Source organism: Syzygium oleosum, unplaced genomic scaffold (genome assembly GCF_021117445.2).
Source record: "Syzygium oleosum isolate NSW1041296 unplaced genomic scaffold, Sole_v2.1 Sole_v2.02, whole genome shotgun sequence".
NCBI classification, from domain to species: Eukaryota; Viridiplantae; Streptophyta; class Magnoliopsida; order Myrtales; family Myrtaceae; genus Syzygium; species Syzygium oleosum.
In genome coordinates this window covers 12770434-12782077 of record NW_026607486.1, presented here as the reverse complement: position 1 = coordinate 12782077, position 11644 = coordinate 12770434, and the positions used below count along the sequence as shown (strand labels likewise).

Genomic DNA, 11644 nt, shown 5'->3' with positions numbered 1-11644 from the left:
TCGATACAAAGCGTGTGCGTGCGGGACGAGAAGACTGGCGTACCAAACACGAGCACGGGACCACCCGACCCACGAAGATCGCACGTGGCGCAGCCGGAGCCGCCCAAACCACACAACCACCCCCCCCCCCCCCCCCCCCCACCGCCACCACAAGCGCAATACCGGGCCATACCCGACCCGACCCGGACGCGCGCGGAGCACCGCCCCGGATAAACACGGAAGCTGGGTTTGGCTGGCTGGGCTGGCGAGAGGGCCGCAACGCGCGTCTCCCCCGCGTGAGGCGCAGCCTCTTCGTCCCATAAGACCTCGAAACGCGAGCAGGCTGGCGGTACTGCCCTCGCTCTAGAGAGAGAGAGAGAGAGGAGAGAGAGGGAGAGCGATAGCTTCCTCCGGCCAGGCGACGGCGGTCATGGAGCCAGAATCCGGTATTCCGACGCCCCGCAACCCCTCTCAGGTTAAGGGCTCTCCCCTCCCTCCCTCTCCCGCCGCGCCGCGCCGCGCCGGGCCTCGGCGGCGCGTGGTTCGGTCTCGAACGAATTCGAATCTCGCCGCCGCCGCCGGCGCGCCGCGGCTGGTGTCTTGTCGCGCGCCTGCCGCTTTGATCTTCCGCTTGCGGCGGGGGTGGCGGCTTGTTTCTTTCGCGTGGAGATTTCGGGATGGGTTCCCTCGCTGGAAATGGCCTCCCCCCTCCCCCGTCCCCCCTCCATTTGTCTCGTGATTCTTTGGGGGGGGGGGGCTCCGTCTCGTCGAACCCGCGGTTGTGCTCCGGGGAGGTTGGAGCTGCCCTCGGGCGTTTTGCATGTTTCTTCGTTGCGCTTTAGCTCGCATGAAGTGCCGCGAGTGCCGCGAATCGCCTGGAACTTGCGAAAGTAGCTGGTTTCCTCAACAAATGACGGAACTTTTTGTGTATTGAGCTAATTTTATATACGTGGTTTTCTTGTCGAATTGGCCTTTGTGGGTTGCGTTTGTAGTTCGGATACAGTTTGTTTGTTTGTTTGTTTTTTTTTTTTCCTTTTTCTTTTTTTTTTTTCGCGGAAGTTTGTTGTTCTGATGAGAGACGTGATATGCCCGATGGGTAGCAGTGGATGTTGTTGGGATGAGTAGGCTGCGGAGTCTGATCGGAGTTATTCATGCAGATCATTGATTATTCGGCTTCTTGCCGTTTTGTTTTAGATAAACACGGTTATTGGTCGTCTGATTGAAGTTTTTCGTTCGAATCATGGGGTTTACAGTTTCTTGGGATGCTGTTTGAGTTAAACATGGTCATTAATTATTAGCTGTCTCTGACTTTCCGATAGAATTCATCGTTTGTAGTCTTTCCACATGTTACACAAAAGCTTGGGGCCGGATTTTACGAATGTTTCTCTTTGAATTTCTATAGGTTGACATTATATGAGGTTTAGGAACTTGAGGATCCATCGTAGTTTACTGGCTACTTGAATGCGTAGATTAAGTGTGTGCATGTGTTTGCTTCAGTCATGGAACTTCACTCAAGAAGTGAACAAATATGGGTATACATGTTTGCTTTGTCTTTTGCTGGTTCCTTAGGATTTTCGTTCACGTGAGTACAAAGAGATATAACCATGGTACAATTTATGGGGATCTACATTTTGCTAATTCTCGTCATTCATTTGTCTTATATATGGCTGAAGCTTGACCTTTGTCTATGTGGCGTTGCAGCTTTCTTGGGTCAACCTATCAAGGACTTTGATGTTAGCGTACCAAAGCTTCGGTGTTGTGTATGGAGATCTGAGCACCTCGCCTCTTTATGCCTTTACTAGCACATTTGATGGGAAGTTGCAGAAACACCAAAATGAAGATGCGATATTTGGTGCTTTCTCCCTAATCTTTTGGACTCTTACTTTGCTACCGTTGCTTAAGTATATTTTCATCCTGCTCAGTGCTGATGATAATGGCGAAGGTATAAGGATTTTACTCTTTCTCAATAGAGTAGTTATATGGCTATGACCAAAACACTAAAGGATCTGATGCGTGCCAGGTGGGACATTTGCCCTTTATTCACTGCTTTGTAGGCATGCAAAGTTTAGTTTACTTCCCAATCAACAAGCGGCTGATGAGGAGCTCTCAGCCTACAAATATGGACCCTCAGCAGCTGTTGCGACCCCTTCTCCGCTGAAAAGATTCTTGGAGAAGCACAAAAAGCTACGGACAGCTCTCCTTCTCGTCGTATTATTTGGTGCTTGCATGGTAATTGGAGACGGTGTTCTTACTCCAGCTATTTCAGGTCAGATACTTGGAATGATCTTATTAAATTGGTGTATATTAGAATTTAGTGGATGCTCTCGCCTTCATGGTAATTTGGTTGTTGGATTGAGTATATTCAATCTAATGCGTTCTTGGTCTCCTGGGGCTGTGGAACATTACTTGGATACCTAGACCTGTTTACTTTCCGAGTAGATTTTTTGTAAAATTTCCGATCGATATGACAGATAATACCCATAAGCAGCTTCAGGACATCCAAATAATTGCAAACGGAAAAAGCTCGGGCAGCGCAGATAACAATAACTAATCTTTATCTCTGGGGTTGTTTCTTTGCTTTTTAGCTCACATCTGTATATATTACATTAAGTATCACAGTGAGTACATTAGTCATAAAATTAGTAGGCTCAAGTAATGATTCTAGGACTATACATGATAATGATAATGATAATGATTGATCTTATGCAGCACTATTGGTCTGTTATATCATTTTCACCCAGATGTCTGTCCAACTGGGAAATTTAAATGGAACGTAACTGCATTTATTAGTAGTTGTTCTGTTTTTGCTATCGGAGGAACACTTGCTCAATGACATACTGTGTGTGGCTAGTGGTGACTATTGAAGCTTCGATAGGTGATCGTGGCACTTCTGTTTTCTTATGGCATCTATTTTGCTGCAGTTCTCTCAGCGGTATCAGGCTTAGAAGTCACGGAACAAAAGCTAACAAAAGGTATATGGATCTCTGTTCCCATCTCCACGTGAACGAGAGATGTGATTCTCATTGGTTTACTATATGCAGGTGAACTGCTCTTGCTTGCATGTGTCATATTGGTGGGCCTGTTTGCATTACAGCATTTTGGCACTCACAGGGTAGCTTTTATGTTTGCTCCAATTGTTATCATCTGGTTGATATCCATTTTTGTTATTGGTGTTTATAACACTATACACTGGAATCCAAGTATCATACGAGCCATCTCTCCATATTACATAATCAAGTTCTTCAGTGAGACTGGGAAGGATGGCTGGATTTCTCTTGGTGGTATCCTCCTCTCAATAACTGGTATGTTGGTGCCAGATCCCCATGATCTATTCGCTATTGTGCATGTACTATTCGTTTGACTTTTATTCTGGGCCTATGTTGTTTAGGTGGTGTGAGAGATGTTAGTTGGTCCATCTTGAAAGGCTTGGGTGCTGATTACCATTTCTGATTCCCTACTTCTTCTGCCATTTTCTGAAGTTCTCTCTGTTCTGGGCAGGTACCGAGGCTATGTTTGCTGATCTTGGTCATTTTACTGCTTTGTCAATAAGGGTGAGATCTTCTTGCACTTATGCATTTCTTTGCCGCATGCTCATATATATGTACGATGGGAATGCCGCACATAATCATTATCGGTGACTCTAGTTCGTGTAATAGATAGATTTGTGGGGAACAAAGGCAAATGAAATTTTCATCTAATGAAGAAAGTTAATGCCTTCTGGAAACAAATAGCCTAAATGGTTGGAGTCCAATAATGCTATTTTTTCTTCATAGTGGATATTAGGTGGAAAAGGGCTGAAACTTTCCCTGTTATGCATTGTGTTATCCCAAAGTTCTGCTGGTGCAACACAGCACTTGGTTGATCCTTCTTTTACGTGTAAATTAATCTCATGTGTACTTTCTCGGTGAACTGTGCAGCTTGCATTCGCTGTTGTCATATACCCTTGTTTGGTAGTTCAATACATGGGTCAGGCTGCCTTCCTATCCAAAAATATTGGCTCCATCCCTCACAGTTTCTACGACTCAATACCTGGTTAGCTTGTTTTCTCCATAATGCCCCGAAGTTCTTTATTTGGATTTCACTTGGCATTTGGTCTGATGTTACTTTTAATACTTGTCTTGCAGACGCCGTGTTTTGGCCTGTATTTGTCATTGCCACTCTTGCGGCCATCGTGGGCAGTCAAGCTGTTATAACTGCTACATTTTCCATTGTCAAGCAATGCCATGCCCTCGGTTGCTTTCCAAGAGTGAAAGTAGTCCACACGTCAAAGCATATATACGGACAGATCTACATCCCAGAGATAAATTGGATCCTCATGATTCTTACCCTTGCTATTACAATTGGATTTCAAGACACCACTTTAATTGGAAATGCTTATGGTAAATTTTTTCCCTTTTCACCTCTCTACATGAGTCCTTTGCTTTTTGAGTTGGGTAGATGGCTAGATGCGTCAGGACAATGAGCTGTGGGGGTTTGCTCGCATCATAAACTGATCTAAGTGACAAGGACACAATAATTTTGGAAAAGTTATTTATCATGCATTTTGCTAAAGATTGTCTAACATGAAGGAGACTTAGTGCACTGGTATGCTTTCCCATTGTTCCCTGGAAGTTACTGGGTCAAGTTGTGACGATAACTTCTCTGCCGTACCAAGATAGTCTAGCATGTTGTCCTTTGAAATTCTGCAGCACAAGAGCCTCACATTCTTCAATACTGTTTTGTCTGTTAGACCTTCCTACGTAATGTATGCTCATATCTGTATGAGATCTCTAATCATCGTTGGGTGAAGGAGTTTGGTATACTGATATCTGCAGCTGTGATGATTTGTTTTCTTCTTAATTATTATGACCAGTTGTAGTTTGTTTTAATTATCCGCTTCAATTTTGGTTTTCAGGACTTGCGTGCATGACGGTTATGTTCATCACAACTTTTCTCATGGCGCTTGTCATCGTGTTTGTCTGGCAAAAAAGAGTTTTAGTGGCTGCAGCTTTTCTTCTCTTCTTCTGGATCATCGAGGGTGTCTACTTGTCAGCAGCCTTAATGAAAGTGCCCCAGGGAGGATGGGTCCCTATTGTTCTCTCTTGCGTTTTTATGATTGTCATGTTTGTGTGGCATTATGGAACCCGCAAGAAGTACAATTACGACCTGCATAATAAAGTTTCATTAAAATGGTTGCTTGGCTTGGGCCCAAGCCTTGGTATTGTGCGTGTGCCGGGAATAGGCCTCATATACTCGGAACTGGCGACAGGAGTACCTGCAATCTTTTCCCATTTTGTAACAAATCTCCCTGCGTTCCATCAGGTGCTTGTATTTGTTTGTGTGAAATCAGTGCCAGTGCCGTATGTCTCACCTGAAGAACGCTTCCTGATCGGTCGTGTTTGTCCTAGACCTTATCGTATGTACAGATGCATTGTCAGATATGGGTATAAAGACATTCAACGTGATGATGGAGATTTTGAGAATCAGCTCATACAGAGCATTGCCGAGTTCATTCAGATGGAAGCTGTAGAACCCCAATTCTCGAGTTCCGAGACTTCATCTCTGGACGGTAGAATGGCTGTTATAAGCACCAGGACTGTTCAATCAACTGCAAGCTTAGTAGTATCTGAGGTGGAGGAATTTGATCTCTCCATCCCGAGTAGCAAATCATCAACGCTTCAAAGCTTGCGATCTGCATATGAAAGCGAGAACCCTCAGGTCAGGAGGCGTCAAGTGAGGTTTCAGTTACCACCAAATCCAGGGATGGACCCAGCTGTTAGGGATGAATTGGTGGACCTGATCGAGGCAAAAGATGCAGGGGTTGCTTATATAATGGGTCATTCATATGTGAAGGCAAGGAGATCATCATCGTTCGTGAAAAAGCTGGTAATTGATATTGGATATTCATTTCTCCGAAAAAATTGCCGAGGCCCTTCTGTTGCGCTGAACATTCCTCACATCAGTCTCATTGAAGTTGGCATGATATATTATGTCTAGAGCCTCAAGGGATGCTTGTTTTCTCTCCTGTGACCCAAGATTCTCTATCTAGTGGGAAGAGACTGATAAGACGCTGTCGACTGCCTTTGGAGAAGGTGGTGGTATACATTGGACTAGAGGTTAGAGCTTTCTTTCTTTTTGCTTGCATAAGATGAGGGAGAGGTGAACTGTGACTCAAAGATACACCTAGTGGTTGGTAAAGAAGAGTGACTCCTGCTCGTTATAGGTCATCAATCTTCAGTTTTCAGTTATTAGGTTTCTAGATGCACGACTTTCAAGGGGAGTACACTTGGGGTATTTTCAGATTGTATAGCTGGACACAAAAAGTTTAATACTTTTCTTCATCTGGCTAATTGATCTTGTTTTTATATATCTTATAGATTGATTTGACGCTGGCAACTTGATATTAACATGTCGTATCCTGGAAGCATTTGTATTGTTCTGTTCGCAAATCCCGGATTATACGAACAATATGTGCTTGTAAAAGGAAAAGTATGCATTCCAAACCTAGTCGAGTTTTGAAATTCTTGATAGTGGGAACGATTGGAGTTCTATGGTGGTTACGTTGTACGGCAACTCTTGTTATGCTGTGGTCTCCTTTTCAGACAAATTTGATCTTCTTGTCTGAGAAGACAGGTAATAAACGAGCAGAACTCTGTCTTAGCAGCATAACATGGTATTTCATCTCAGCACAAAATGTCTCCCGTTCGTGATTCTGTGCTGCTATGACCTACTCTTGCTCGACATTGTCCAGAACTCAGTTTTTCAATCTGAACTTTTTGAGCCAAGTTGAGTATTGAGTAAAACTTTCCTCATTTGGTTAGAAATGAATTTAGAGGAAAGCCAAATCATGCTTGAGTCTCAGTGGATTTCAAGCAGACCCATTCTCGTTCTGTAATGTATCGTATTGACCCACCAGACGATTCACCAAGTCGTGAACATATCTCAAAAAGTAATAAATTGCAGATCTTTTAGTCGATTACTACATCTTTTTTATTGCACTTTTATCAATCCTGACGGTTTGCTTTCAGTTTGATAAGCACTTGATGATATCAAATAATTTCGAGACTGCTAGAGACCTCCGAGAATAAAAAAGAAAAAAATAACAATCTGTTGCTTAAATTATATTCTAGTTTAATATTCTTATTTATTTATTTATTTACTTGAAATGAGATGAGAAAGTGAAGCGATTCGAATGAGTTCTAATGCCTGTGGCTATAGTTATTAGATTGCTTTTTGCTAGTTGACTTAGCCCTTAGAATGGGGGCATCCGAATTTGTAGGTGGTTCTTCGATTTGGTCCAATCGAATCGAAGCTCTATTCCATCGTGTCCAGTTCGATCGGAGGATGTCGTACGCTTACTTCTTCAAGTACATCATCATCCGTGAGACGAGTACTCTTATTGAATTCCCAATTGATTTTGGGTAAGGGCCACCCGAGTAACGCCCAATCCATAGGAAGCAGTTGGAACTTGGGGTGCGTTTGTTTTAGAGAAGATTTGTTTCTGAAATAAGTTTTCCGAACTTTCACTTATTTGGTTCGCCGAAAATGATTAGTCAATCAAAAATACTTTTCGATCAAGAAAAATATTCATGAATAAAATTATGAAAGTGAATTCTTAAATCTCAAAAGGCGAAAACACTTTCCGAAATTGCTTATATTGAATTTTTTAATATTTTCTTTTCTTTCCTTTCTTTTTCTTTTCCTTCTTCCTCCTCCGTCGGTTGCTGGGCCTCGGCGACGGCCGGCGATCGGCCACACCAGCCTCGGGCGAGGCTTGAGCTCACTAGGATCTGGCAAGGTCGAGCTCGCTTGAGGCCGGCCAAGTCGGCCATTGCCGGCTGTCGTCAAGGCCCTACGACCAGCGGAGGAGGAAGAAAGAAAAAAAAAAGAGAAAAGAAAAGAAAAGAGAATTTAAAAATCGATTTTTTTTTTCTTGAGATAAAGTCATGATATTGGAATCATTTTTCAAATGAGATCCAAATATCACCAAACAATAGAAAATTAACCATTTTCCTGAAAGATAATTTTTGGAAAGTATTTTCCTTTTTCTCGAAGTTTTCTCCCAAACAAATGCACCTTTAGAGTAGAACAAGACCGAGCATGACTTGTCGTCACTTGCAAGTTGAATCTTTGATCTTCAGAAAATCGAGAGACTAGAAAAGACGACGAAATGACCACGGAAGGTGTTGTAGCTCGATCCTGACTCGCAACGACTGCTAATGCAGCTCGATCTTGACTCGCAACAACTGCTAGTGCGTCCGAATGCCGCACCTGTTCGTAATAGGCCCGCAACATGGCTGCACAGCTGGCCGGCGGATGAAGGTTGAGGCTATGACAAAGAAGCATTAAGAAAGATTGGACTTTTTTTGGCGAAATTTATTTGGATTCTGCGTAACTCTTCGACTGGAATGTATTGAAAAACACGAAATTTCTCGAAGATAGGTGAAATCATGCAAACAATGAAATCTTCAACCAATTATAATGATTTAACAAAAATATCAATTACATAAAACCTTTCATCGAACAAATATAATAACATCAAGCCCTTTCTCATCACTATCCGGGCCTTTTTGGTGTCTAATCGACCTAGGTTTACCTAAATTGATTAATGGCGACTCTAGCCTAGTATTTACATCCATGATCGTATCTTGATCCTTTTCTTTTTCTAATCTTCCTCTCTCTCCCTCCCTCCCCATTCTCTCTCCTCTCAGCTGATGCCTCTTCAGCTCGTTCTCTCTTCCCTGATTGCCATTCCAATTCCGTCTCCATCCACAATTTGACAATATCAATTCATGAATGAAAATGACACTGCCCATGAAAATGAGATAATTGGGCCTTTCACAAACCATAATGAATATGCCGGCTTACAATTTTTCTTGAAGTTTTTATCATATAGTTGATACACTATTCGGACGTATCGCATCTTCTGCGTGGATAATATGCATACACGTACAGATTAGTGTTGCGCCAAAGACTTATAAAAGTAATAATATCCGTCACGGTGGTGGTTTTCTTTCAAGGGTGTTATGGCATTTGGTGAAGGAAAGCGGGCCCAAGTCGGTCCATTTTCAATATTTTGATTCCAGACCTAGGCATGTATAGGAAAGACGAAAGAATGTATTGCTTGTAAGCAACATGGTTTCAATTTATTGTGAACTCATTTCACAATCATTTGACTCTACACGGACCTTTTTTCTTTTTTAAGAGAGAAATTTGTTGCCATTTAAGATGAATTTTTAAGCTAAGTTGAATGATACCGAGATATTTATGCTCCTGCAAATATACGATCGTCAATAAAGAAATGTCGCCATATGGCAAAATCAAGGGCTCGAATTAACTAACTACATTTGTTCATATGTCCCAAGAACATTGGCTAATAATGGGTGGGCTCGTGTCATTAAGAATGAACCAACTTGAAATCTATTAAAATAATAGTTTGGGTAGGCCGCGTATTCATTATTAAGCCCCACTCCGAGTCCATTAAATCAAAACTTTCTAAACACTACAAAAAGGAGTATATTCTTTCGAAGTCGGTAATTATGCTTTTTTTTCGAAGGGAGTAGGCTTTTTCAAATTCATGAAAAGAAGGCAATAAAATCTTACGACCAAACTCATAAATACACTTATACTTCTGGATTTTGGAAATGCAACTGTATTTTCGCAAAACTCTCCAGAAAATTTGTCAAACGGTATTTACATTTACCCGAGAGACTTTAAAGCCCAAAAGCCCACTGGCGAAGTTGTTTCCGAACGCACCTTTTAGGGCATGTTTGGTAACGATTCTATTATTCTGTTTTTTTTTTCGTCGGAATAGAAAAAGTTAAGAAATCAAACGGTATTTGCATTTACCCGAGAGACTTGAAGCCCAAAAGCCCACTGGCGAAGCAGTTTCCAAACGTACCTTTTAGGGCATGTTTAGTAACGATTCAGGTACTCTATTTTTTTCTCCGGAATAGAAAAAGTTAAGAAATCCGTTTGGTAATGTTAATTAATTTTTCTATTCACTAGAATAGAAAAGTGGCTAGGGAATAGATTTAGAACAGAAATAAAAAGTAAAAACAATCTACTTTTCAATTCCCGAGAACAAAAAGAGAAACAATAAAGAAACAAGATCAGCTCTCTCTCAAGATATTCTCATGCTAAACCCGAAACCCTATAACCCTAAACCTTAACCCTAAAACCCTAAACCTCAATACCCAAAGCCTAAAACCCCTAAACATAAAACCCTAAATCCAAAACTCTAAATCCTAAAACCCTAAATCCTAAACCTCAAACCCCAAAACCTAAATCCCTAAAACACCAACCCTAAATCCCTCAAAACCCCAAATCCCAAATCCTAAAACCCCAAACCTGAAACACTAAATACTAAACTCCAAAACCTAAATCCTAAAACCATAAACCATAAACCCCAAACCCTAAAACTTAAACCCCAAACCCCAACACCCCAAACCCGAAACTCGAAACCTAAACCCTACACCCCAAACCCCAAAACCCGAATCTTTAAAACCCTAAACCATAAATCCAAAATCCGAAACCCGAAACCCAAAACCCAAAACCCGAAACCCCCAAACTCCAAACCCAGAACCCTAAAACCCTAACCCCAAACCCTAAAATCGTAAACCCTAAACTGCAATTTTCTCGACCATTACCTGATATGCTTTGTCTATAAGGAGTAATTTTCTTTATATTTGAATTAAGGTCATTCAATTTTATATCATAATATATTTTGATTCTATTTTTAGTCCAGTTTTATTCAAACATGAACTGCTAAGTTTCTACTGACATTTTTATAATTAAATGAAAAATTGGGAGTAGAAATTTTTAGGGTCGTACCAAACGCATTTATGTTTTTTTTTTCTATTCTGGGAATAGAATTTTTGTGCAGTTCCCAAACACGTTCTTCTTCTTAGAAACTCGTCCAAGGAATAAAAATAGAAAAAAAAAATTTTGAACAGAAATTATTCTTGGGAATAGAAACGTTACCAAACAGACCAGCGCACGTGCTTCATCTCTTGGGATACTTGGCATATGAGCGTTACACGCCCCAAGTGTGCCGACATTCTTAGGTCTCATCTATATGTCAAAGCTTGTGTAAGCTTGAACCATGCCACAAAGAAACTTTTACGCTATCGAGGGTCGATTGGTCGTCGAAATTATTTACAATAGATCCGTCCCTATCTACCGACTTGATAATTAAGCATAATCAATCATGCTTTTGAAATTGTAAAAACCCTTGAGATTTAACTCTTTCAAGTATGAAGGTTTTGCCTATTTGGGGGAAAATTGAAGGTGCCATAGCGTGGGCGTATCGCGATAGCTAGGGTCTTCTGGTCGATGGTTTCGCGTGCACGGTTGAGGCGTCCTCTGTTGTGCAAACCGAAGTGCTCGCTTGGCTGGAAACCCTAGAATACTATTGATCAAGGTCGGAAACTTCTTCGGAACCACACTCGGATCAATCTAATCTGATAAGGTGTATAATTAGCACGAATCAACCCTCGTGAGAGGTAAGTCTACTAATCAAGAGAAGCCCAAACTCATTCGAGCGTCCTTTCAAATTTAAGAGCAGCTCACTGCAGCAGAAAAGTAAATAAAGTGGCGGACCGGGTCGCCAAAAGCCCATCATAGGAAAAACTTTCCTTCCGATCGGATTTTATATCCCCTCAAGCCCTTTCGGCTCTTTTATGTT

The 11644-nt window shown here is 41.7% G+C and overlaps 1 protein-coding gene across 1 annotated transcript; it reads left to right on the top strand.

The window, feature by feature from the left end:
* Nucleotides 1–301: 301 nt before the first annotated feature.
* On the top strand, nt 302–6327 carry LOC115681807 (potassium transporter 4). Its single transcript, XM_030605883.2, has 9 exons — nt 302–454; nt 1681–1921; nt 2000–2245; nt 2901–2951; nt 3021–3281; nt 3478–3530; nt 3897–4011; nt 4104–4358; nt 4874–6327. The coding sequence occupies exons 1-9, from the start codon at nt 410–412 to the stop codon at nt 5953–5955; spliced, it is 2349 nt and encodes a 782-aa protein (XP_030461743.1). The 5' UTR covers nt 302–409; the 3' UTR covers nt 5956–6327.
* Nucleotides 6328–11644: the final 5317 nt, after the last annotated feature.